At 54.6% G+C, this 25,677-nt stretch overlaps 1 protein-coding gene across 3 annotated transcripts in view; it reads right to left on the reverse strand.

Annotated features, from left to right (window-relative positions):
* Window positions 1-334: 334 nt before the first annotated feature.
* Window positions 335-25,677, reverse strand: part of NDRG1 (N-myc downstream regulated 1) — a 57,607-nt gene continuing 32,264 nt past the window's right edge. For all 3 annotated transcript variants that reach the window (XM_040494473.1, XM_040494472.1, XM_040494471.1), the window contains exons 3-14: window positions 24,346-24,466; window positions 21,370-21,432; window positions 20,524-20,584; window positions 18,707-18,793; window positions 16,489-16,545; window positions 13,354-13,457; window positions 11,736-11,792; window positions 10,896-10,947; window positions 9,729-9,776; window positions 7,905-7,940; window positions 4,005-4,056; window positions 335-1,084 (exon numbers count right to left, since the gene is read on the reverse strand). In XM_040494473.1, the coding sequence (XP_040350407.1) occupies window positions 873-1,084; window positions 4,005-4,056; window positions 7,905-7,940; window positions 9,729-9,776; window positions 10,896-10,947; window positions 11,736-11,792; window positions 13,354-13,457; window positions 16,489-16,545; window positions 18,707-18,793; window positions 20,524-20,584; window positions 21,370-21,432; window positions 24,346-24,466 (950 nt within the window). In that variant the 3' untranslated portion in view covers window positions 335-872. The remainder of the gene's footprint in view (window positions 1,085-4,004; window positions 4,057-7,904; window positions 7,941-9,728; window positions 9,777-10,895; window positions 10,948-11,735; window positions 11,793-13,353; window positions 13,458-16,488; window positions 16,546-18,706; window positions 18,794-20,523; window positions 20,585-21,369; window positions 21,433-24,345; window positions 24,467-25,677) is intronic.

The following is a 25,677-nucleotide window of genomic DNA, read 5'->3' on the forward strand; positions in this document are numbered from 1 at the left end:
GGCTGTTTGGAATGTTTCCCTCCGTTTCAAAGAAAGCAAGTGCAAACCTAAATGATCTTCCCCACAAACAACATGATCCCTCACTCATGAACTTGGGGTAGGAAGCCGGGGCTGTGGAGGAGGCAAGACAGCTGAGCCAAAGACTTGAATTCATGACGCCAATGTTTGCCAAGACTGTTTCTCTGGGAAAGCCCGGAGATTTTGTCGGCCGCTTTCACCACCCATTGAAAGGACGCCAGAAAAGCGGGCTTGTGTGTTTCGGCATTAAAAAGTGGATATATACGCGAACTTGAAAAACCTACTTCTTCACGTTTCACTGCGTAGATTTGTTTTCCCAAGCGTTCTAGCCTCCACAGAAAGTCCACCTTTTTCCCGCTTCCTGTTTTGCCGAGTTAAAAGAGCTCCCCACCAACCGCAGCTCTCCCCCTACCCAAATCAGAACGGGGTTTTGTTTCCAGAAACTGGGTCAGTCGTTCTTTAGTTGGAGAGGAAACAGGAAGTAGAGGGGCTGGGCTTCCGACAAAATGCCCGTTAGAACCAGCCTAGGCCTGGCTTTAGGAAGCGTCTAGGGCGGCGCGTCTTGTTTTTGGCAGTTTGGCGTCTCTGAGGGAGGGTAAGAGGGTGGCCGCCAGGCCACAGGCCAATGAGCACAGGACACGGAGATGCTTCTTTTCCTTTGGTCTGCCCGCCCTGCCCTGATGGGAGAGGCGCCCTCGACAAACCCGGTCTAACTTTGTCCCCCCAGAGCTGTCTTACACCGTAAGCTTTGGGTTAATACGAGTTACGTGTGGTGTGGCAGGCAGGGCGGGAAGGGCTGGAGGAAGGGCGGTTGCATGAGCCCAGAGTCCAGGGACGGCCACGGCGCAGGCCGCCTAGCAGGACACCTCCATGGACTTGGGCCCGGCGTTGTTGCCGGTGGCCCCGGAGTTGGGGGTGATGTCCAGGCGAGCACCCTCGCTGGTGTGGGAGCGGCTGCGGGTGCCCTCGCTGGTGTGGGAGCGGCTGCGGGCGCCCTCCAGGGACGTGACGCTGGAGCCGGAGGCCGTGCGGGAGCGCATCAGGCGGGTCATGCTGGCCGAGGGCACTGGGGAGAGAGGGGTTGGGGGGCACCGGGTTAGGGAGGGGAGAACCTCACAGGCACCTGCCCATCGGCAACGGTGCCTCCTCGTGCCTGACCTGTCCATCCTTGGGGCGATCCGGCCACCAGGCTCTCTGTCCTCCCTGTATCCGCTCACAGAGGTGGACAAGTGAGGCTCTGACGGGGGTAAGGACCGGCGGCCACACGGTGGCTTGAACCCACAGGTGGGTCTGAATCCCAAACCTGCCACTTGCTCCACAGCTGTGTGACTCTGGAAGAGTCCGACTCGGAGCCCTCCGTCACCATCAGTAACATGGGAATGCCAGTCCCCTGGCATCAAAACCCACGTGTGTGCCCGTGTACCACAACCCCCTACCACCCACAACCTCTGGAGTGGAGAAGATCATCCAGGCCGGCTGGGCTGATACCCATCCGCCACAGGTGGGGGAACCACGGCCACACAGCAAGTCTGCGGCCCAGCCATCACCTGCCATCTCTTCCAGAGAAGCCTGTGAGCTTCCAGGAACGATCAATGGCACCGTCCACTCTTCGCGAATGAAACTGCCCTTGCACGTAGCAGGTGGCTGAGAAAGTGAAAGGAAGTACAGGACTGAACCCTGCCCCCCCCCCCCCCCCCCCCCCCCCCAAGTCATATCGACCAGAATCTTAGAATGGAGATAGGGTCCTTGCCAATAGGACAAGGTGAGGCCATACCGGATTAGGGTGAGCTCTAATGCAATGGCTGGTTCCTCAGAAGAGGAGACAGAACAGCCCTGCAAAATGCACGCGTGCGTGCACGTGCACACGCACAAACACACACACACACACACACACACACACACACACACACACACGGAAGAAGGCCACGTGACCACAGAGCAGAGATGGGAGTAATGTGGCTACAAGCCAGGGAACACCAGAGACTTCCAGCTCCCACCAGAAGCTGAGATGAGGCAAGGAAAGAGCCTTCTAGAACCTCTGAGGGGAGTATGACCCTGCATCTCTCTTGATTTTGGACCTCTGGCTTCCTAGAACCCTAGCAGTATGAGAGAATACATTTCTGCTTTTTTTAAGCCATCCAGGGCGTGGGGAGCTCTCAGGGCAGCTACAGGAAGCTAGCACATCACCCAAATAAAGCATCACTGCGAAGGCCACGCTGAACAACAGACATCGCCATCTGAGGTGGCACATTATTCGCCCCATGGGCGTGGGAGTTGGCTTTCTGGGACACATACCCACAAAGAGAACTCATCCTTGCTGTACTGAATTCCCTTCTCAAAGAGCTAGTGTTTAAATCCAGAGAGAACTGAGATCATTCTCACCTCTGCCACTCACCTACTCCTCAACCCCAAATCTGAGAGTTTGGCCGACCTTGGCGGGGCTCTGGTGACTACAGAACGGTGTCACGGGGGCAAAGAGCTAGCCAGGCCTGGCCCAGCTTGAACAGGCAGGCACTCGAGTAGACGACGACGCGCTTTTTCTGTGGCTGACGCCTCTGGGACTAAATGCCTTCCCGCCGTCTTCCCCTGTAACCTGCCGGATGCTTCAGCTTTCTGGAAATAGAAGCTGGTGTGTGTGTGTGTGTGTGTGTGTGTGTGTGTGTGTGTGTGTCGGATGGAACAAAACCTGCCTTTCACTTCCTTTCTCCCCAGAATACATTTTCAAGGCAGAAATCCAAACCCAGGGCAGGCCCAAGACAAACAAATCATGACGCACGCCCTGCCAGGTAAATGAAGCCTGCCCGACGGCATCCTTCAGGCACCGTCGCTGCCCGCACACTTTCCTGTGGGGAAAGCGGATCAAAAGGCAGGAGACCCACAGGCAGATGTTTTCTGTTGGGATAGGGCACCTCGGGACACAGACTCTGCCCAAAGTATATAAATCAGGCTCAGCAGCTCTTGGCCTCTCTAGAAACTAAACACGGCTGAGGCCAATCTTAAGACTGTGGTCAATTTACCAAACACCCCATTACTATTTTAAATGAACAAATAGTTTCAGTCTCAGAGGGGGAGGAAAAAACCCAGAAGAGCTCAGACTTCCTAGTTAAGATGGGCACGTAAATTATAATTCTACACAGTAGGCAGAAAGAACCAGAAGGACCCCATCATGGCTCACACACCAATGGGCACCACCTGTGGCTGGAACCCAGCTCCTTGAACTCGGCATTGCCTGTTCTGGTCACGGGACTGCATTTATGAACAGGGGCTGTAGGTGTCCAACAAACTACAGTCCTCAAGTGAGAAACCGCAAGGTCTTGAATTATGCTCATATTTATCCTTCAATTCCCTAATCTAATGAGTTAGCAAAGACGCACTGTCTTGAGCAGAAGCGACTTTCTCACCTGCTGGCACAGAAGCTTTACAGTTTTCAAAGAACTTTCAGAGATCCCCACTCTGCTCCTTGCTTCAGGTCTCAAAGCCTAGGGCCATCATTTGTGAAACGAGAGAAGGGTATTCTCATAGAATTGTCGCGATGACGAAACGAGAAAAAAATGAAGGATGTACTAACACTCTTTCGTCATCACCCTCAACACCATCATCATCACCTACAACTGGAAGTCTCTTAAGAAAGCATGTAGGCAACAGGTAAAAGGTTTTCATGGCTTCACTCTTGTCTTCTTGGTGCTTAAAGAGCTAGTCCTCAGCTAAATCTAAAGAAAATTCCCTGCTGTAAAACAACTTTTGCTCATCAGTGCTCAGTGGAGACAGAAGAAGCCACTGTGGTATAAAGGAGATACTAGAATTTCTACGCTGCCCTCCGTCCTCCACACACCTAAATATTTCTTCTCCTGACCTTCCCAGTTTGCAAAAAGCTGAAGGTGGCCAAGGTGACACAGAATACTCATCCAAACCCGGTTCGGGTCATCGTATTTTCAATTCCCACACCTGCCCTCCACCTACCACCTGCTTGGAAATGCCACACTTACTGTATCCCATGCCCTGCACGAAGTACTTGAAGGCCTCCGCAAGCTTGGCCGGCTGCAAGAGACAAAAAGAGAGAGAGTGCGGTCAGTCGCCGGAGGTCCAGACCATGAATGGCCACGTGGAGCTGTGTCCGTGGTCACCTTCACTGAAGAGCTTGACCCGAGAGAGAAGGCCACCACTTGTTGATAGAACAACACACAAAAGGAAAGGAAAGGCGACGAGATACTACGGGGACCAAAGTCAGCTTTGGCTGGGGAGAAAACTTTCAAATTCACTTCATAGCTGGGGTGGGGGTGGGGGTTGATCAGGTTATATGACCTCGCCTGTGAAACAAGAACAGAGAGCCATGCTTTCTTCTGAGAGGTTCTATAAAGAAGACTACACTGATAAGCTGATGTGTCTAACTCAGCCTCTAGAATGTAAGGGCACCAACATCATGTGCCACCCGCGGTGCTGAGGGCATTTGTGGCATTACCTCATTTTCCCCTGACAACAACTATACGAGGTTGGTGCCGTTTTCGCATAGATTTCATTGCCAACAGTCATGGAGGCAAATAATCCATCCAAGGTCCTGCCATTAGTTAGTGGTGGGTGGGTCCTACAGACTAATCCAGGGCTTTCTAAACTCTGTGTTCTCAAGGCAGTTCATTCTCGGCCTCAAGAGCAGACTGGATGGCTGGAAAGATGGAAGGAAGAAACGATGGTGAATAACTAAAAGGGAAGTAAGATTGACGGATATAAGTAAGAAGGATCGACAGATGGATGAAAAGAAAGGATGGACAGATGGAAGACAAGAAAAAAATGGAAGAAGGAAGGATGGATGGATGGATGGATGGATGGAGAGATGGATGGATAGTTGGGCCAACCAGTTAACCAAATCAATGGGGCTACTGTGAGTGAAATGAGTTGGGAATGCCAAGAACACACCCAGTTCTACCAATTACTCCCCCAAATTTAACTTAATCTGAACTGGGGGGTGAATGCTCCCAAGTAAAGGCCATATTCACAGTCTGAATTAACTACAGCTCTCAAATGCAATGCCCTGGGTCTATTCTCCTCTTACTCCTCCTACCCCGTGAAGAAGTCATCAGCAGGGGCAGTGCTCCCGCCCACCTCCACCAACTCCTGCCACTATTCTACCAAGAGCCACATGTCATTTAAAAGAGAGACTGGGCTCAAGATGTCCTCTGGGGTTTGTGTGACAATGGTAAGCAAGTGACAAGAGGTACAAGTCGGGGCTGCAGGCAGCCAGGGACTTGCGTGCCTGCATGGCGGCGGAAACAATCTTTCCCCTTTCGTGACACTGCAATAAATACTTGCTCTTCTCATCCCTAAGGACTGTTCCCCTTTCAAATGGAATGAAGGATGGGAACGGCCTCCGTGAACTCGCACCCAACTCGTAAGGGCAGAAAGGGGAGGGATTACACGGTAAACGGTCCTCCTTGAACTGGTCTCCTGGAAGCCTGGGCTGGTTCAGCTGTTGCCACACATCCATGATGTGCTTTAACTACGGTTAGGGTTGGATCTGTTCTCATTTCAAACGGAGAAAGGAAGAAGGGAAGGCAGGTGGAGGGAGAGGGAGAGGGAGGGAGGTCAAATGGAAGGAGAACTGGCCCCTCTCTCCCGAGCCCATCCTGGAGTTGCGCCGTCTCAGCAGGAATCTCGGGGGCAGGCTGCATGGATAAAGCTTCCAGCGCTAATGTGCGGGTATTAACTCACACTTATGTCTAAGCAGGGCTCTGCTGGGAGCCCATCTGTTCCCTCTGATGGCTGGGACACCCCATCCTTCTCTGGCTTCTCCCAGCTGTCAGACAGGCATAACACAACAGCAGATAAAACACCGAAAGGATTTTGTCCTTTTCTAGTGGCAGCAGAGGGGGACACGACGGAGAGCATAACCGAGCCACCAAGGCCACTTGTGCCTCTACCTCTGTACAGAGTTCTGGAGGGAGGGGCTTGCAGTGAGAGAAGGTCTAGAGCAATGAGTCAAGATCCAGGATCGACCTGATGCAGAAATCGACTTCTCGGGGATCTCTTCTTCCGACCCCCAGTGAAACACTTCACTACCCCCAAAGGGAAGACTGTTTTCTGTTGGGACAGCTCCGGGGGCAGCCAGATGAACCTCTCAGCCATCGCCGGCTCACTGGGGGACTCAGAGCCGAGACTCTCCCTTTTCTACCAGACAATCCTTGAAACTGGTGGGGCCACATGAAATTAATCAGAGAACTGATCTCTGTAGAACCAGAAATAACTTATACGTGTCCGGCAATAGGGCGTCAGGAAAAATCAATTACAGTGTATCTGTGCAGCGGCATTTTGTCCTGTCATGAAAAACAAATTACACAGAGGGGTGCCTGGGCGGCTCAGCTGGTTAAGCATCTGACTCGTGATTTTGGCTCAGGTCACCATCTCGCGGTTTGTGGCTTCGAGCCCCATGTTAGGTTCCGCACCGACAGCACAGAGCCTGCTTGGGATTCTCTCTCCCCCTCTCCCACTCGTACTCTCTCTCTCTCAAAATAAATACATAAACTTAAAAAAAAATAGAGCGTTTTTTAACTAAAGGAGGAGGGCTCTGAGCTATCAACTTACGTGGACAGATGAAAAATGTACACGCAAAATGATCCGAATTTTGCTTAAAGTAAGGAAAAACCATGTATGCAACTATAAAAGGAGATTAGAAGCAAATAAAGCTTGTTTGTAAATTATTCTCTTATTCACCCGCATTTTGGCATTTTTATTGATGGGTGTGGATTATTTTGTACCTAGACGATGAGAGGTAATATATACCAGGGGTTAAAAACAAAACAAAACAAAAAACTCCTCAAATATTTATGTCAGGTCCTGGTCCATTACTGAGGAGGGCACACGGCCCTTCTCCCCTCTGTGAATCTGAGTTTGGTTTGTTCGATCTCCCCAACCTGGGTTCACTGTCCGGACAACAGGCTCGTGGATAAGAAGCCCCTCGCCAGGCACACAGGGGTCCGACCTGGATCACCCGCTGGGGAGACCCACTGGGAGGAAAAGTTAGCCTGACGTGGACTTACGCCTCTGATGCTCTGTGCCCTCAGTCTCGTCCCCCCCAGCACCCTGGCAGGGGAGAAAAACCCCAGGCGCGTGCCCACGGCGGCAAAGGAGGCTCCCCAGGGAGCTCAGCGGGGCAGGGGCGAAGGGTACATACAGCTAGAGAAAGAGCCAGATAGATTCGACTGCCGCTGAATTACAGAAGCTCTGAAGCCCCTTTGAGGATGGCAGGAGGAAAGGGAAGACAGAAAAGGCATCATTCCATCCTCTTCCACCCAGGGTTTCCAGACGGGTGGAAAGGACGACCAAAAAGTCACACAGTGTTTCACTTTAGGACAGAGCAGAGAACTATAATAATATACAATCAAGGACATAGATTAAAAAGTCCGACCACTGTTAGGCCGGTGGGATGATTTACGGGTGGGGAACTGGAGGGTCCAGTGCCGGTGCGGCAAACGCCCTGTGCTGATTGATATGTTTATACGTCCGCACACGCACACACGCACGTGTTCACACCCACACACATACATGAACACACACTCTGTTTTCACCTCCTGCCTGCCCCCTCTGCCCGGGCCTCGAACTCCAGCAGAAGCCCGTGGCCTTTGAGGTCAGGCTCATCTAGATTCTGGTCCACGGTCTGTGCAACCGAACCCCTCCACGCCTGTGAACCCCGGTGTGATCTAACCCCCGGGGGTTCCTATTTTCCTGGCACGCAAGCCCTGATGTGCAAGCACCGTGTATAGACAGTAACGCGTCCACAGTGTGAGCGCATGTGACGGTGGGGTGGGGGACAAGCAGGAGGCGGGGGACGAGAGGGTAGTAACAGGCCACAGAGGCACCTGCCCTCCGCCTGGGGAGGGGTGGCAGGTGGGGCTCACCTGGGAGATCTGCGGGAGGCCACCGCAATCCGCCATCTAGGAGAGAGGGAAGCTGGTTAGTGCCAGACGCCCCAGAAGAGGGGTACCCCCAAGTGGGCGCCCTCCTGCTGCTGCCCTGCCCCCACTCTGGGCACATTACGGGCGGGGAAACACCCATCCCCACCGAGCAGGGCCGCTCTGGTTACAGTCCATCTCGGCACTGACCTGTGCCTTCCTGACGGCCGACGCCGGGAGAGCTCAAAGCCCCGGCGAGGCTCTGGCCGGGGTCCGTCTGACCCGAAAGCCTTCACTGCATGAGGCCCTGTTTGCACATTCTCTTTACTCCCTCAGAAAGAAACGGCTCCATCTAAGAGGCCTAATGGTCTCTTCACCGGTCACCCTGGTAAATGCCGCGGCTTCCAAAGTTCCTACTGACTCACCAAAGCTAAAGCTGCCACCTCTCAGTCAAGGCTGCCACAGGCACGTGTGACTATTAACCGGGCCCAGGGCTCGGGAGACCCCGGGCGGCAGGGTGGGATGGGGTGAAGGTGGCTTGGAGAGACAGAGGTCTGGCAGGCGTGTGTGACAGCGGCCGAGGCTGGGCCATCCCAAGGCCCTGAGTCTTAAGGCTAGACCCTGAGGCCTAGCTGAGGGACCTAACTGAGGCACCCTGGGTAAGGGAATGCAGGGACGGGATGCCAGAATTTAACTCCAGGGCCCAGGCAGCCGGGCAGAGGAGTGCAGCGGGGACAGTCTGTCTGGAGTCGGGCTGAAACGGGTTGGATCCCCATCCACCATCACATCGGCCACTTTTTCTTAGGTCACCTGCCCTCTGCAGACGGAATGAGTTAAGATTAGGGTGGACCCTAAATCCAATGACCGTGGTCCTTAAAACCAGCAGGATATTGGGACACAGAGACACCCATTGGAGAAGGCTGGGTGGCACGGAGGCAGAGATGGGACTGAGGTGGCCGCAAGCCAGGGACACCCTAATTTTGGACTTACAGTCTCCGGATGGGGAGACAACAGTCTCCTGTTGACTTTCAGCCACCCAGCTGGTGGTACTTGTTATGGACACCAGGAGACCAACCCACCCTTCTAGAATGTTCCTTCCCCCTCTCCCTGTCAGCAGTGACTGTGGCCTGTCCATCTTTGTCCTGGGACAGCAGCCCGGATGCTGTCAGAGTCCAGGCAAACAGGTGTGTTGGGGTAACTCAGACAAAGGGGCTCCCGCCTTAGCCCATCAGCGGCCCCCTCAGGCCCGAAGCCTGCCATCTTCCCGTCTTGCAATTTCCTGGTGAGGGAATCTTGGAAGAAAATGTGTGTAAAGAGCCAGTTACGGGGACCAGGCCCCCCCTCCTCAGTAAGCATCAGACGCCTCCCGGGCTGGATTGTGCGGTCAGGTCAGGGAGGGCTCACACCCCCCACCCGGCCTCAAGGCCTAGGGAACTTGCTGGAGGAGATGTTCTTCCACGGCCGCTGGGGGTGTGGGGGGGGGTGGGGAGGCGTTTTCTCCTCTCTCACAGGCGCCAGCCCCTCTCGGAGGAAACGCCCCAGCCCCACCCTTGGCACAGCCCCTGCCCGCACAATTCTGGGCCATCCCTCATCAGAGCCACGGACTCTCGGGGTCCCAGAGAGGGTCCCTTTCATCTCCACAGCCTCAGTGTCCAGCCAGCGCCCAGCAGAGAGACGTCTGTGAACGCATGCACGTGAAACCATCATTTCTACGCTTTCTGACCACCAGCTCTGCCTCAGTTAGGCACGACTCAATCTTGCGGCCGACCGGGGGTTCCTAAGAAAGAACTCGCGCCAACCCCCCCCCCCCCCCCCCCACTGTGCCGGTACCTTGAGGAGAGTCGTCTTTGTTGGATCCAGTTTCGAGTTGCACTCCACCTGGACGGGGAAAAGGGGAAGAAATGTGCTAATTTTCTATCTGGAGCCCCAGTCCTAGTCTTTCCCCCCTCCTCACTTCCCTGCCACCGGCATCAACGACCCCAGCGTTCCCACTAGCATGCAAGGAAGAACGCCGGCTTCGAGATTAAGCAAGGCGGCCGTAAATTCCAACCTTGCAGTGCAGCGACCTCGGGCAATTTCTTTGAGCCTCAGCTTCGTCATCAATAAAACGGGGGGAATGTCTTTTTCAAAGGGTTGTTACGAAGACTCGCTAAAACCCAGAGGAGGCTCTGGAAAGAGCTGCTAATTCAATGGCCCTGTTTCACCAGTCGCGGCCGCAGATGCTACAAGTTCAACATCTCCAGTCCTGACCGCCATGCAGACCGGGATCCACTATAAGCTGCTTCCCCTCTTCGCGTTGTCGGTGACCATCTTAGCAGTGCATCCAAAATTGGGCAAAATGCCCACACGTAACCTGTGATGTTCGAAGTGCCTACCAGAGAGCTATCCCCTCCTCTGATGTGAGAAGTGTATCTCTACTGATGCATCCTATGATTACGCCCAGTGGGTTAGATCACAGGACGCCCACAGTCCATTAAGACGTCTCAGCTCTTTGCCAAATGAGCCTTTGCAAATCTCACTCTGCAGCCCACTGCACGAGGCACATCACCACTTTAGGACTCTGCTCAGTAGCCCCTAAGTCCCTCTGTCCCCTGCTAGGGGTATGTTGGAAAGGCAGTCTTTGCTTTGCCTCCACAACATCATAGGTGGGAATCAGGGGTGGAATGACCCAGAAGGTGTTGTCTAAGCCCCACTCCCCGGTGCCTCTCTGCCCCGCCAGACAGTCAGGCGCCAACCAGGTCTGCAAACGGGTTCCCAGACGAGAGCCGAGTGTCTCGGCCAGGAAGCCAAGTGGCAAACACGTCCGAGGAAACAAACGAGTGGGAGGCAGACGGGCAGGTGATGGGGCCTGGGAGAAAAGTCGGAGGGCCCGCTACCAAGCAAACAGGACTGGCAGTCTCCGGGCCAAGGAGCCGGGGTCTGGGCCCTCTGTGCAAAGGCCAAGCAGATTTGGACTGTTGAACAAAGTACAGAAACAAGTGAACGATTTCTACATACCACGGCGTCCACAGCAGGAGAACTGTCCCCAACCACCAACAAAGCAGGACACCTGGGGGCAGGGAGAGAAGGGGGGAGGGAACACGAAATTCACTGAAAGATTCACACGCTCCCAGGCCCGCCAGGCTGGGACCAGGGTTCCAAAAAAAAAATTATTCTGGTTTCCCCCGTAGTAGTTCCTTCTCCTTTCATCCTCTGCTTTGCTTTTCGGATAAACTGGGTTGGCAGTCCTTTACACCCTAGTATGAATTTCAGCCAGAGAATTTCCGTGCCCTGGTGTTTTTAGCCTCAAGCATCCTCTCCTCAAAGAGGGAGGAGTAGGACTTTGCCGTGAGTCAAGATCAGAGACCGAGGGAACGTACCTGACAAAGGAGATGGCATGTGGCAAGTTCAGGTATCAGATAATACAGTTCACTTAGGAAACTGTAAATAAGGCAGACATTACTGGGGGAATGCAGTCAGCTGTATGCACGACCGTATTTTCCTGCCAGCCTTTGGGGGGGTTGTCCTGCGTCTGACTCGTCTCCAGGGTGTGTGAAAGCAAAGCCTAACACCGTATTCGACACAAAGTAGGTGCTCAGTAAGTCCTATCCGAAGCGGACTCTTTCCCTGACATCCAAGGCTCCGACCCTCGTCCCAGGGACACCCCAGGAGCTCAACGCCTGCACAAGGAGAAGGCAAGTGAAGCTGGGTCACGCCTGACTCCTAGAAGAAGGCACCCCCGGGCTCGCCGCCGCCGATGTCCCAGCACCGGGTGGCACTGCTAACCACACTCAGAAAGAGCCCTGCCGGTGGCCGAGCGAGGCTACGCAGATGATGAACAGGAGAAAATCTACTCACTGCAGGGTGACTGTGTGGGCTCCGGGCATGGGCCGCTCAATCTCCAGGTCTCGCCGGCTGCGGGCAAGGAACGCACAGTCACTCGGCGACACAGGCAGACGCCCCCGCCCCGGAGGCGGCCCCTCCCATCTCGGCCATCCCATTCTGGCAAACGACCCGTGTCCCGACCCGCACGGCTCTCGGGACATCACGGCCTCTTGGGGTCCATATCAATGGTTTCAGGGACAGCGGGACTCATGTATTTCCCGTGGAGACACTTCCTTGTCCCCAGTGTGGCTTTTTTTTTTAATACATATACATATAGGAATACAGACCATGTTCTCCACCCACAGAGGGTCCATACCTCCCGTCCCCCTACTTGGAGCCCTGAGTCTCTCTAGCCCCAACTCGGAGTCCTCTCACACAGCAACCCAATCTCTTTAGATCTTAGATGTGATCCTTACACCCCCCTCATCTCAAACCCTGCCACCGTTTCCCACTGGACTCTGTCCCTGTGGACCTACACCGAGCCCCTCTCTCTCTCTCTCTCTCTCTCTCTGTCGTCTCCTGGCAGCTCCCACCGACGGCCTTTCCAGCTCATGGCCTGGAGCCCCGGACAGATTCAAATCACGTCCCTCTACGTCCTAGCTGTGTGACCTCGGGCAGGATGCTGAATCTCTCTGTGCCCGTGTTTCCTCAGCAGGAAAGGACGATGGTCGCGGTGTCCCAGCATTTTTAAGAGAAGCCCCTTGACTCCTACGGGCATCGTGAGGGCAAGGCAGTGGGTGGGGCTTCGGGGAGGGTGTTCTGGTCTCTGTGTGTCCACTGCCCAGCCCACAGCCTGACCGCGCCCGTCCTCAGGAAGCGTCTGCTGAAGAAATGCGCTGCTGAGTCCCACGTCCCTAGTTACCCACGGGGGATACTACCTCTCCCTCCCGCACTGAGAGGCTGGGCGGGTGGGAAGAAGAGACGGACGCTGAACTTTGTTACAGACACTAATGCCCTTCATGAAGTTATTGGCCGTGAGCAGAGACGGCCCCTGTGGCTCCTTCCCGCCCCCTGCTTGGGAAGGGGGCTGGAAGAGCCGGTCCAGCAGACTGAGTGACCACGCTGGAGTCTGCAGACTGTCCCCCCAGCTGCCACCGGTGTTCCCGAGCTGTCCCCTCCCCTGGCCGAGGTCCAAGCCAGCAGCTACTTATCGTGAAGAGGCCTAGCCCCTTGCCCAAGGCTGGAGGAACGTGCTCTTTCTTGGACACCTCCCAGCAGCCTTCCTGGACTCCTCCCTCCCCTTCCTCCCCCAGGGCTCTGCTCGCTCGCTCACTCTCTTAGCTCTCCCACACCTGGCCCTTCCCACGGCCAGCCGGGACACAGGCAGTAACTCAAAACCCTTTGAGGGCGTGATTGCGTCTGCCCTCTTCGTGCTCGCGCCCCGGTTGTCTGGAGCGGTGGCTCAGCGCCTTGCAGAGCACTCAAAACCCGCGGATGTACCTGACTCCCAGGCGCACCCCCGTCCGGGTAATCTACTCGCTTGAATTCAGGGGCTGCAGCTCCTCCTAACTTTATAACCCCCTCTGCCTTACCCCTGCCCCGTTCCAGGCCAACAAAAGGACCTTGACAAATGGCCACCGCGTGACCGCACCTGTTGTAGGCATTGATGAACAGGTGCAGGTTGCCGGGGTTCATGTCTTTCACGATGTGCTGGCGGTAGGTGTGGACGACTTCCACGTTATTCTGCATTTCCTCCTGCGTTGAGAGAGGGGGGAGGTGCCCTGCATTAGGACTGGTCCCGGGCCAGCCACTGCTATCTCCGTTCTTCAGGTTTATACAGGTACAGAGACAATACCGTCTAATCCGCTTGACCGCCTTGCAGCCTGAGGACACCTTCCCCAAAGCGGAAGTCTGACTTTGCATATCAGCTGAGAGCAGGAAGGAGTACAAACCCGCCAGGGCAAAGCAGGCCCTTCTGGGCTCATGACTTTGGGACTTTTTATTTGAAGTCAGTCCTCTTGGATTTGGAGCTTGGATCCATCAGTGTTTTGGTTGTTTTTTTCTTTGTTTCTGGTGGGGGGTGAGGGACGGGAGTAAATGTCTTCACCTCTCTGAGCCTTAGCCCCCTCAAAAATAAGTGTGTGTGTGTGTGTGTGTGTGTGTGTGTGTGTGTGTGTGTATTACCTACCTCTGCAGGTTATGGGATTTCACAGAGGTTGTGCATACAAAAGCCCTTTGTAAATAATAAACGTGATGCAACCGTTAGCAATTAATGGTTTTAAGGGGGAGTTGAGAGGTTTTTCACGCCGGAAAAACAAAACCAACTCCCGCAAGTCCCGGGAAGTTGCTGGAAAGAAGGGCCATCTCAATTCCCGAGGGGGGCCAACCGGAGTCTTGCAGAAGCTGCAGCCTCCCCTCTCTCTGGTTCCCTTCCGAATGTGATTTGGGACAAACAAACAAGTTACGAGCTTGCTCTGTTTCTCATTTGTACGACAGCGGATGCTGAAGGTTTCACAAAGCGGCCTGATGTGATCAGTGGCGACCAGAGCAGGACAAGGAGGGAGCGGAGGGGGCCCCACGTCAAGCCCGAGCTACTGTCTAAACAGCCCCTGATCACTGAAGCAGCGAAGAGGCCAAGAGCCTACGCAAAAGAAAATCGGGAACTGTACAGTCTGAAGAATTAGCTGTGCTGGGGTTTCAGGTCAAAACACAACCGCGGCAAGTTGGGGGCATCGACAGATGCCTCACATCGCGTGGGGTAGAATCAGGCCAGACTCCCTCTGTACCTGATGCCCTCTCCCGCAAGGAAACTCACAGGCTGGTTCTGTTTGTTTCCATATTCCTATCAGGTTCAGATTATACACTCAGGGTGAAGAAAATGTATCACAAACCGAATGCAGCACGGAAGAGGGAAGAAGGCCACCGAGGGCTGCAGGGGGGCCACGAAGGCTACGTCCCCGTCGAGACCCTGGGGAAGTGTGAAGGCTACCTTCTTCGGGAAAAAGGTCTCTGTAGATATCATTAAGTGAAGGGTCCTGAGGTGAGGTCATTCTAGATTATCCCAGTGGGTCCTAAATCTAATGACAAGGGTCCTTCTAAGACAAAGGCAGAGGGAGACTGGAGACAGACACGGAGAGGTCATAGAAGACGGAGGCAGAGCCTGGAGGGATTCTGAAGCTACCAGAAGCTGGAGGAAGCAAGGAAGGACTCTCCCTCCAGGGCCACTGGAGGGAGTGTGGCCCGGCGACACCCCCTTTCAGAGTGCTGGCTTCCGGAACTGCGACACAGTTAAGTTCCTGTTGTTGCAAGCCTCCCGGTTTGGGGGGGCTGTTACAGCAGGCCCAGGAAATAATGTGAAAAAGGAGCCCAGTGGATGCACCTGGCCAGCCCCAGAGGCGAGCAGCCGATCACATCTCAGAAGGTCACTCTCCCGCTCGGGAACAGACAGTGCTGAGTGGGCCACACGGTAAACAGAGCAAGCCACCCTCGAGCTGGGCAACCAAGGGGCTTCTCGGTGTCTGGGCCTGCGTCAGGACCCCTGCACATCCTCTCCCTGGGGCTGCCGGCCAGAGTCGGGGGCCATGCCGGCTGGCCAGGCAGGGACAGGGGCCTGCCCGGGGTGACCACAGAACAGCCCATGAGTAGAAGCACAGACGGTCAGTGCCCTGCTCTGGATACAGGAGCAAGACACATAGCCTCTGATCCCAGCCCCACCTCTCCCTGGCTGTGCAACCTCACACGAGTCAGTCAACCTCTCCGGTCTCAGTTTCCTCATCCATAAAGTGGGAATCAAATTAGTACTTTTCACATGGCTCACGGAGCTCTTGAGTGGACTCCATGGGTTAATACTTGAAAAGTCCTTAGGACCAAGCGGGGCACACAGCAAACTCCATGGGTGTGTCTGTTACAGGTCGTATCTGTAATAGCCCCAGACTGGCAATAACCCGAATACCCATCGACAGGCGGACGGAAGGGCAAATCGCAGGACACCCACACACAGAACGGCAGCCAGCGCTAAAAAGGAGGGAACTACCGATAAACCCAACGACAGAGACGAAGGTCAAAATAACCGTGCGGCGAGAGAAGCCACAGCTGTTTTTTGGGTTTTGTTTGTTGTTCTTTTCAAGCAAGACTCCATACTTCATCATGCCACTTCTGTATGAAAACCTGGGGAATGCGAACTCCTCTCTAGTGACGGAAAGCAGAGCAGAGGCTGCCTGGCGAGCAGGGAAAGAAGGATTAGCAAGAGGCACAAGGGGACTCTGGTGATGGGGATGTCCGCTACCCCAGTTGCAATGTGGTTGTCCGGGTGTAGACATGCGGCAACATCTATTCAATTCTGTATTCCCAATATGTGCAGTTTACTATAGTTCAATCAGGCTAGTTAAAACACCCTTACGTTAAAAAGAGAGCGAGCGATACGGGGGCGCCTGGGTGGCTCAGTCGGTTAAGCGCCCGACTCTTGATCTCAACTCAGGTCATGCTGTCATGGTTCGTGAGTTCGAGCCCCGCATCGGGCTCTGCGCGGACCGCACGAGACCGCTTGGGATTCTCTCTCTCTCCCTCTCCCTGTTCACCCACTCGCTCTGTCTCTCAAAACGAAATAAAAATAAACTTGAAAAAAAAAAAAAGGTGAGCGATAAACCTGACTGTAAACTGATCCCGTCAGCTATGTACGTGGTAGGCATCCCCAGGGGGCTTGTGTCTTGCTCGTCTCTGTGCCCTACGCACAGGCAGCACGCACTCGCTCAGCGTGGATGACAGAATGCTGGTCCACGTTACTCACCTTCCCGAAGAGGTGGGACACCACCATGTCTGGGAGGGCTTGGGTCCATCCGGAGATCTGGGGAGGGCAAAGACAGGTGTCACTAGAAAGCAGGCATTTGCAGTAGCGAGACTAGGTCAGCAAAGCCTCCCTGCCCGCGGGGGCAGACTGGAAGTCCTGGGCTCCCCGGCACTCAGGGCTGAGGACGGCCCCCTTGTGGGAATTTGGTTCCAGTCCCAGTTGTGGACTGGACCTGGGGGCTCCGGAAGGCAGGGCCTGGGTCTCTGTCAATCGCTTATTCTCAGGGGCCCGTGCAGGACAGACACGTGCTGAACAGAGAGCCTACCTTCTCCTAGCTTGGGCCATAGCACACTAAGTCCTCACAACGAGGGGCCCCTATCCATTTCTTCAAAACACACACTGAACTCTGCCAGTCTAGACTCCAGGGGACCTGCTCACCTTGAACTAGCCTTCCTGTATCATCCTCTACATTTTCCCCCCTCAAGCCAGTATCCTTTCTTTGGATATCCTGAGGTTACTAAAGACACTGCCAACTCTCCCCTCTCTACCTCTCCCCAACAAAACGCTAGGTACACAGCAGGAGTTCCATAAGTGATAGGCATACAGCAGAGGCTTCATAAATGCTGAGGCATACAGCAGGAGCTCCATAAATGTATGCGGACCAACTTCCGTGTCAGGCAGGCAGGGACTGGCAGGATAGAGAAGTTCTAGACCTGGGGGTTCTCTAGATCGGAGGTCTTGTTGGATCCCAGCTGTGTGGTCCTGGACAGGTTGCAGAGCCTCTGAACCTCAGGCCTCTCACCTACAAGCCAAGGTGGCCAGGGGTTTCAAAGTCACAAGGCCAAGGTGAGGACAGCATGAGGCCCGTACACATGTCACAGGATCTGACGCCAGCGCCTGACCCATAGTGGACTCTGGATACAGGTCTTTTTTTCTCTTGGGGTTGTAAAGGAAGGATACGGTACAGATACTAAAGCCACACAGACATTCCTCAGGCCGCACTTTAGCCAACGGTCAATGTCCCCGGCCCTCCACGTCTGGCTCAGAACAGTTACAACAGGAGCCAAACTGGCTGACTGGAACATCACTTCCTTTCCTGGAAAATAAAATAAAAAACAGGGAGTGTGCTCCACTCCCGCATATCACGCAGACGGGAGGGACGGGCTCCTGCGTTCCGGCAGAACGTTCCAGGGAGAGCGGCCAAGACAGGGGTGGGAGGTAGGGGGGAGGGGCACAACCCCTTCAAAGCTCTGTCCGCGACAGCCACCCAGAACTTGGCAAAAACACACTTCCAAAATGAGAAGCCAGGATCACCCCGGCCTGAGAGGTTTTGTCCTGTTTCAATTGGAACAATTTCCCCCCTCTCCTTGGCAAATGCTGGCGCCTTTACGAAGAAAACACAACAATCGTTTTTAAAAGATAAACAAGGAGCCCTAGGACACCGGCCAGAGCAGAACTTCCCGAGACAGCGTGGGTCCCTTCTCCCCCAGGCAGGCCTGTGTCCGGCCCCTCTGTATTCCCAGACCTGCAGTGCTGGGGTCAAGGTGCCGTTCAAACACCTGCTGGATGAGACCGGGAGGCACGAGGTGAGGCCCAAGGACCACAGAGTACGAGGGATCCGCACTCAGCCCCAGTTCTCCCGCTGCCTAGCTTTGCGGGCCCCTGGGCACCATGAACCGTAACCACTCTGAGCCTCAGTTTCCTCTTCTATAACACGTCATTTACGACAATCCCACCTCCTGGAGTCGCCGTGTGGATTCAACGAGGTCACGCACGTACAGCGACAGAGAGTACAAACAGCCCCTGGCAAGGACTCCGCGCACAGTAGCTGATTCTCGCGGTCATCAAACTAAGTGGCAGGGTTGGTACCAAATGCACCCTCTTTTCCATTGACAATAGGTGGGTTCCCGAGATCAGAGGCCTTTGCCTTGTTCATCTTTTTGTTTCCCGTGTCTTGAGCAAAGTCCAGTACGTGTTAGGTCCTCAGCAAATACCTCTTAACCTAAGCTACGCTGATCTAAGCTGGCTCGAGCGCTCACGTCCCTGTGGCATGTCTGGTCTAGACCGCAGCATCCTACCAACATCTTCGGAAGGGCAAACAGCCCAGGTCACATTTGTTGTTCCAAGCAAAGCAAAGGGGAGGGGCGGGGCGCACAGGCCAGGAGAGGTCTCGGAGGGCACACTGTTCCACCTGCCTGGCCCTGGCCCCCAGCCTCACCTTGGACGCGGCCCAGTCCATCCAGCCTTCGGCACAAGGGTTCACGTTGATGAGGACGAGGCCCTCCACCATCTCTGGGTTGTTCAACTGTTAATTCAAGACACAAGGTGAGCGGCAGTCCAGAAATCTCAGCCACCGCGAACTTCTAAAGGTCACACCAAAGGTTGAGAAAATACCAGGAAAGGGCCCTGGTGGGGGCCACCAGAGCCGGCTGCTGCTCTCAAGAGACTTCAACCCACACCCCCCCTCCCCCACCTTGCAAAACCGAGGCCCCAGCTCAGCAGACACAGGACCGAGCCCCTGAAAGCCTGGGGGGAGGAAGCAGGAAGTACAAGAGTGCGTGTTTGGCAAACCTGCCCTGGGCAAGGCGCCTCTGCCCGCACTTGGTGACCACTCCTGGGAGATACATCCATCTAACGTAGAATACAGACCTTCCTTGGTCTGCTCAGAGCCTAGACGGTCAGGCCACGTTCTATCCACACCAGCGTCTCTGACCGCTGACAAAGCCCAGCAAATCATGGGCGGTCGGAAAACCCACGGTCGCATAAATGAGCGTGGCTGCGTTTCCAAACGAGCGTTTGGCAAGGGTACGTGACATTCAGCAGCACCTGGCTTGGGCCCACGGTCCCGTGAATGCCATGTATCTCTGATTCTAATACAGAACCAGCCAGGACCCAAAAGCCACCGAGTATCACCGAGGTAGCATAGGAGACCACGCAGTGACGTGGGGACCTGTCCACAAGCCACTGCTAGGTGAACGAAACCAGTGATGAAAGAGTGCGTTTGAGGACCATTCAAGAAAAGCTTTAGGGGCGCCTGGGTGGCTCAGTCGGTTGGGTGTCCGACTTCGGCTCGGGTCATGATCTCACAGTCCATGAGTTCGAGCCCCGCCTTGGGCTCTGTGCTGACAGCTCGGAGCCTGGAGCCAGCTTCGGATTCTGTCTCCCTCTCTCCAAAATAAATAAAAACATTAAAAAGATTAAAAAAAAAAAAGTGGGTATTGTGTTTGTTACAGGATTTGACTTAGATAAGTATTTCCAAAGTGTGATTCCTAGAAGGATCACAGAAGCTTCTCAGTGGGGCGCCTCAGTGGCTCAGTTGGTTGAGTGTCCAACTTCGGCTCGGGTCATGATCTCATGATCTGTGAGTTCGAGCCCCGCGTCGGGCTGTGTGCTGACAGCTCGGAGCCTGGAGCCTGTTTCGGATTCTGGGTCTCCGTCTCCCTCCGCCCTTCCACTGCTCATGCTCTGCCTCTCTCTCCCTCTCTCTCAAAAAATAAATAAACATTAAAAAAATTTAAAAAAAAAGAAAAAGAAAAAGGAAAGCTTCAAGTACGTGCTGGGTCCACACACACACACACACACACACATACACACACACACACACACACACATACACACGACTCTGGACCACAAACCACACTGTGAACTGTGAATCTCCCTTCGGAAATGAAATCACGGGTCATTTCTTTCCTCGTTCTGGGCTTTGTGACGCTTTTCCAATTGTCTTCCTCCATCCTGACTTAATTTTGTTTAAAATGCCATTTTTTGGGGTGCCTGGGTGGTGCAGTCGGCTAAGCGTCCGACTTCAGCCAGGTCACGATCTCGCGGTCCGTGAGTTCGAGCCCCGCGTCGGGCTCTGGGCTGCCGGCTCAGAGCCTGGAGCCTGTTTCCGATTCTGTGTCTCCCTCTCTCTCTGCCCCTCCCCCATTCATGCTCTGTCTCTCTCTGTCTCAAAAAAAATAAATAAACGTTGAAAAAATAAATAAACAAAATAAAATAAAATGCCATTTTTTTTAAAGATGCCCAAGAACTCACCGCGAATCGCGTGAGGATGTAGGCGCCTGCTCCGGTCCCCATGCCAATAATGCTTTTCAGCCTGGAAGCAGAAGTGAAAACTCACGTCGCAGAAGGAATGAGCGAGGGGAGCCCTAACGACCCTCTTAACACCTGCCCCGCTCCTGGTCCCCGAGGAACCCTGCCGCCCCCAGCATCTGTCCCGGAGGGCATCACGAGCGTGGCTGGAGGGCCGGACAGAGTGGGGACACGCTGCCGTGATGTGACTGGAGGACCCGAAACACATCAAGTGCTACGGCTTGACGAAGACCATGACCTCGGAGAGACTCGGCCCTCCTGCTCGCTTCTCCCCCGACTGCGGCCCGAGCGCTGAGAGACCGTCTGACATTTACGGGAGGGCCCGTTCGTTATGGCACTGCTTTCTTCCCGCTCTGGAGCTCTATTTTACGTCCTAAAACTCGGAATGGAATTAAATCGGGCAAGAACTCGGAGGTATTATCTTCGCACAGAAGGCCCGACTAAAAGGGAAAGAGCTCTGGAGAAACAGAGCCTGGAGGGAGAAACCGAGGGCTGGGGCAACCCTATTCCAGAACATTCCGTCGGTAGGAGAAAATGGCGAAAGAGGAAGGGGCACGGAAAGGATGGGCAGGGTGGCTGTCTGCAGGTGATGTGTTGGCTCAAGGGGAAAAGCCCAGCCGGCGAGAGACAGACTAGAGAGACTGTCTGAAAACAGTTTCACCAAGTGTGAGGTCTAATTCCTTTCCTGACCTTTAAATCTGCCATTTCAGTGGCCAGGCCAGGTCAAGGCCAAGGGAGAGACACAAGCGAGAAGGCAGGCTGGTGGGGGAGCAGATCTGTCACTCTTACCCAAACTGGTGGAGGACTCCAGGAAGCATTTCGGCCAGCTGGTCCATGGAGGGGTACATGTACCTTGGGAGAAGCCATACAGAGGCCATTAGCGAGAGCCAGACCCCAGGGGAAATGAATCACTCAAACAGGGACACGCTGGAAGGGCAGGGCCCACGCACACCCTGGCCCCAGCACCCAGGCCCCCTGCCCGGCCCCCTGCAGCCCTCCTTCCCAGCAGTGAGCGACGTGCACCTGCCTGCACACCCCCTGCCCTGTGCAAGGCCACACCCCATCCCAATCCTCCCCGTTTTGTAAACTGACCCTTGATCGATTGCTTCCTTGCTCCGCACCAAGCATTTGAGGAGCATTAGAAGCCCATTTAATCCTTCACAATAACGGCTCTGTGAGGTTGCCATGATTTGCCCCAGCGCACAGATCAGAAATCACTGAAGCTGCGGTAAGTGACTTGGCTTCCCAGCCGGGTGGGCACTGGCACGGCATCCCACGTGGGCTCTGGGGTTTCAAGACTCCTGTGCTCACCTCCCAAAAGGAGGCCTCCCGGCAGCTCGCCCGTAGGACATTCCGGGCCACGGGGAAGTCCTTCCCCTCTCGCCCGTGTCCCCCAGAGATGCTCCGCAAGGAGCTTGGAGAGACTGCAGAGAACTGGGCCACGCTGATGAGCTGGGCCCGGGGGGCTTTGGGAAATGGATAAGCCAGGGAGATTTTACGGCACTGGGATGCTTCAATTCAATTCACACATCTTCTGGGCCCACAGCTCCTGTTAACAGAGGGCTGGGCAGCAGCGGAAGGCTCCCCTCTGTCAAAACTGGATCACGACCGCAGGGATGGAAAAGGCGGGAGTGGTGAGGACAGACCCACGCTGGAGACCACGGAGTCTGCAGGCTGTCCCGAGCCCGCACATTAAGGCGGCGGTTTCCCATCGCGGAACGCAGGGAACAAGTCTCCTGTTGTTCTCCAAGTCCTCAGCAGGGCCCACGAGGGGTTTCTTGTTCCCACTGTGCCCACCTCTCCAGTGGGGATACCAGTTGTCAGACACCGGGACTATAAGGAGCCACTTCCCAGGCTGGTTCCTTCCTCTCGTCCAAGAACAACCCTGTCCCCCGGTGTCTCTGGAGGCATCTCTGGGCCCGCTCTCTTCCTGGCCTTCACACCTGCTGTTCCCTCTGCTTCTTCCCAAGCCACTGGTGCGCTCACCTCCCTGGAATCTCCAGAAAGGAGGCCGGAGACCTCTGCCTCACCAAGGGCCCACAACCTCAGCCAGAGTTCTTGCACATTCTCATTCCCTTTCTTGTCTTCCCCGGAAGAACTCGAAGAATCATCCCTTTCACCAAGGCCTCGGCTGCCGTCAGAGCAGGTGCACACGGCACCCTGTGTTAGGAGACCCCCGACTCCAGGTGGCGGGAAGAAGCCAGGGCCCGTTCAGGCCGAGTTCCCACCAGCCACGCACTGAAACCACCTGCTAGTGGGGGGCGGGGGGGGGGGGGGGGACAAATAAATACACTGCAGCTTGGCCTCCAGGTCAGCTTCATGAAAATTCCAGGGGGTGAGGCCCCAATCTTAGAATAGTTTTTAAATCTCCCCGTGGAGAGCTAAGAGCCACCAGGTTACCTCAAGTCTTTCACACCACGGCTCCGAATAAAAATGGATCTCCTGACAGATCTCTGGTTCCATCTGTTAGTTAACAGGTAACGGTATCCCACTGTATTAGAAAGCTTTTAATTTTGGGTCCTGGCCCCGTGTATGCCTACTCTGATAAAGGCTGATTATGAAGGATAATTCTGAACACCAATAAGGAAATCTATTTGCGAATGCCAGGAAGGTCCCTTCTGGGAGACTTGAAACCCAAGAACCCGCTCCCATCCTGGCTTAATGACAGCATTGCACGGGGGCGCCTGGGTGGCGCAGTCGGTTAAGCGTCCGACTTCAGCCAGGTCACGATCTCGCGGTCCGTGAGTTCGAGCCCCGCGTCGGGCTCTGGGCTGATGGCTCAGAGCCTGGAGCCTGTTTCCGATTCTGTGTCTCCCTCTCTCTCTGCCCCTCCCGCGTTCATGCTCTGTCTCTCTCTGTCCCAAAAATAAATAAACGTTGAAAAAAAAATTAAAAAAAAAATGACAGCGTTGCACAGAGGTGCCCCCGAGACGTCTGCCTCCCACCGGTGACACTAACTGTCCTGTGCACCCGTCAGCTTGTCCGCTGGCTGCACGCTGGGGAGAGCAGGTGGTGTAAACACCTCAGACAAGTGAACCTGACGTTCTAACGAGAACGCGATCCTTGGAGTCAGCAGACTCTGCGACTCCCCCAGTGAAACTAGCTGTGTGACCTTGAGCAATGTTTAGCCCTTCCACCCTTCGGTTTCTTCACCCAGGAACTGGAGTTATCAACACCAGCCACGTAGCCGTAAGGATTGATGCAAGTGACATGTGCGTATAAAAATTAAGCCCGGACCACAGGAAGGACTTCATCAATATAATCTCCTATCATCCCCTCTCTTTTTCTTCCAACCTTTCTAGAACTCTCTCCTAACTATTTTTGCTCGTCAAGGTCCTCTCCCACTCAGTCCTGCCCAGGTCATTCATGCCCACCTATTAACAAACTAGCTACCTGGGTGAGTGAAAGCGGAGGGGCGGGTGGTGGCGGGGAATGAGGGGTTAGTGTTTCAGAGGGACGGAGTTTCGGTTTGGGATGGTGACAAGGCCTGGAGAGGGACGGTGGGGACGACTGCCCATCAGTGCGAATGCCCGATGCGCCTAATGCAACTGAACTGCACACGCAAAATGGTTAAAATGGTACGTTTTAGGTTTTATATTTATATTTTTTCTTTTCTTTTCTTTTCTCTTCTTTTCCTTTCTTTTCTTTCTTTTTTTTTTTTTTTTCTGCAATAAAACAAATGGAAAACCCAGTCTAATGCCCGCCCCCCATCCACCTGCGCGGCCATCCTCTCCGCCTCCTGGGGCGCCAGGCTCCAGGTCTTACCCCACGGGGAAGGACGCAGCGCCGTCCTGCTGGCCAGGGGCATCCACGTGGCACACAGCAAAGTGCTGTGTGATCTCCTGCATGTCCTCGGAGTTGAAAAGGGGGTTGTAACACGTTTTGTCTGCAGAACAGGCAGGGGACAGAGACGAGGAAGAAGGAAGGAGAGACTACATTAGGGTGTTCAGCAGCACGTGAGGCGTTTTGCCGGTTTCACCCCCATTCATCGGGGGGGGGCGATGAACACACAGGAAAGAAGCTCACCTCCTTCTCCCCCGCCCCCCCTACCCCCCACCCCGTCCCTCTGGTGATGAAAGGCAAGTGGGCACGGAGGTGGAAATGGTCAATAAACTTTGCTGTATGTGCTGGCGGCTGAAGCTTAAGCCTCCAGCTGGTGCTGGGAGGAGACTCCCATCCCGGGTCCTGCTTCTCCCCTATCAGTTGTGGCTGTGATGTCCCCAGTGTGGGACCGGGCTGCCGCACTGCTATTCTCTTTCTGTCTGGGTCTCCTAAAGCCTCACGCTGGAAATAATGGCCAGGGCACACAATTCTCAAACAAGGAGGAGCTTACGAGATAAAGCACGGACAGCCTCACTCCTTACGTGGCCTTGGAGGAGTCTCCCGACTGCTGAGGGCCTGAGGCAAAGATGGCCACCTGGTCACCAAACCATCCCCATTTTCTTTCTGGGCCACGCAGCAGGACTACATTTCCCAGCCTCCCTTGCAACGAGAGGCAGCCGTGTGACCAGGTTCTGGCCAATAGCACACAGTGCTCGCTGTTTCTTGTTAACACCTGCTGCCCGGTCTGTAGGTTTCTCCCTCTGCCGTCACCTGCCAGATGCAGAAGCCGCTAAGACCTCAGGGGATGGCGGTGCCACAGCTGGTAGGAGCCTGGGTCCCGGACTCCCCATGCGAAAGATGTCCCACAGAACGCCCAGAGTTATTACATGAGTTAGGAATAGATGTATATCGCGTATAGCCACAGAGGTCTTAGGGTCTTTTGTTTCCCCAGTTGGCTTACTGATGACCGTGAACATCTCTAACGGGGGCGTAACACCACCACACTTGCACAGCTTCCAACACTCAGGTTTACAGAGATGCCTGGCCCTGAGGGCTGTAAACGCCTTCCGAATCACCGGCAGAAATATTCACTTCTATTCTGTGTGATTTTAACAGGCAGTAGATCTTGTGCCTTTAGCGTCCGTGAAAAATGGGGGACCCACATAGGCTGACACTTCCTGGGAATCTCAAGAATGCAGTGTACACATTCATGGGAGCACTATCTGGAACAGCCAAAAAGGAAAAACCAGCCAAGTGTTCATCAGCTGAAGAATG

This window comes from Herpailurus yagouaroundi, unplaced genomic scaffold, assembly GCF_014898765.1.
Source record: "Herpailurus yagouaroundi ecotype Mexico unplaced genomic scaffold, PumYag 186, whole genome shotgun sequence".
NCBI lineage: Eukaryota > Metazoa > Chordata > Mammalia > Carnivora > Felidae > Herpailurus > Herpailurus yagouaroundi.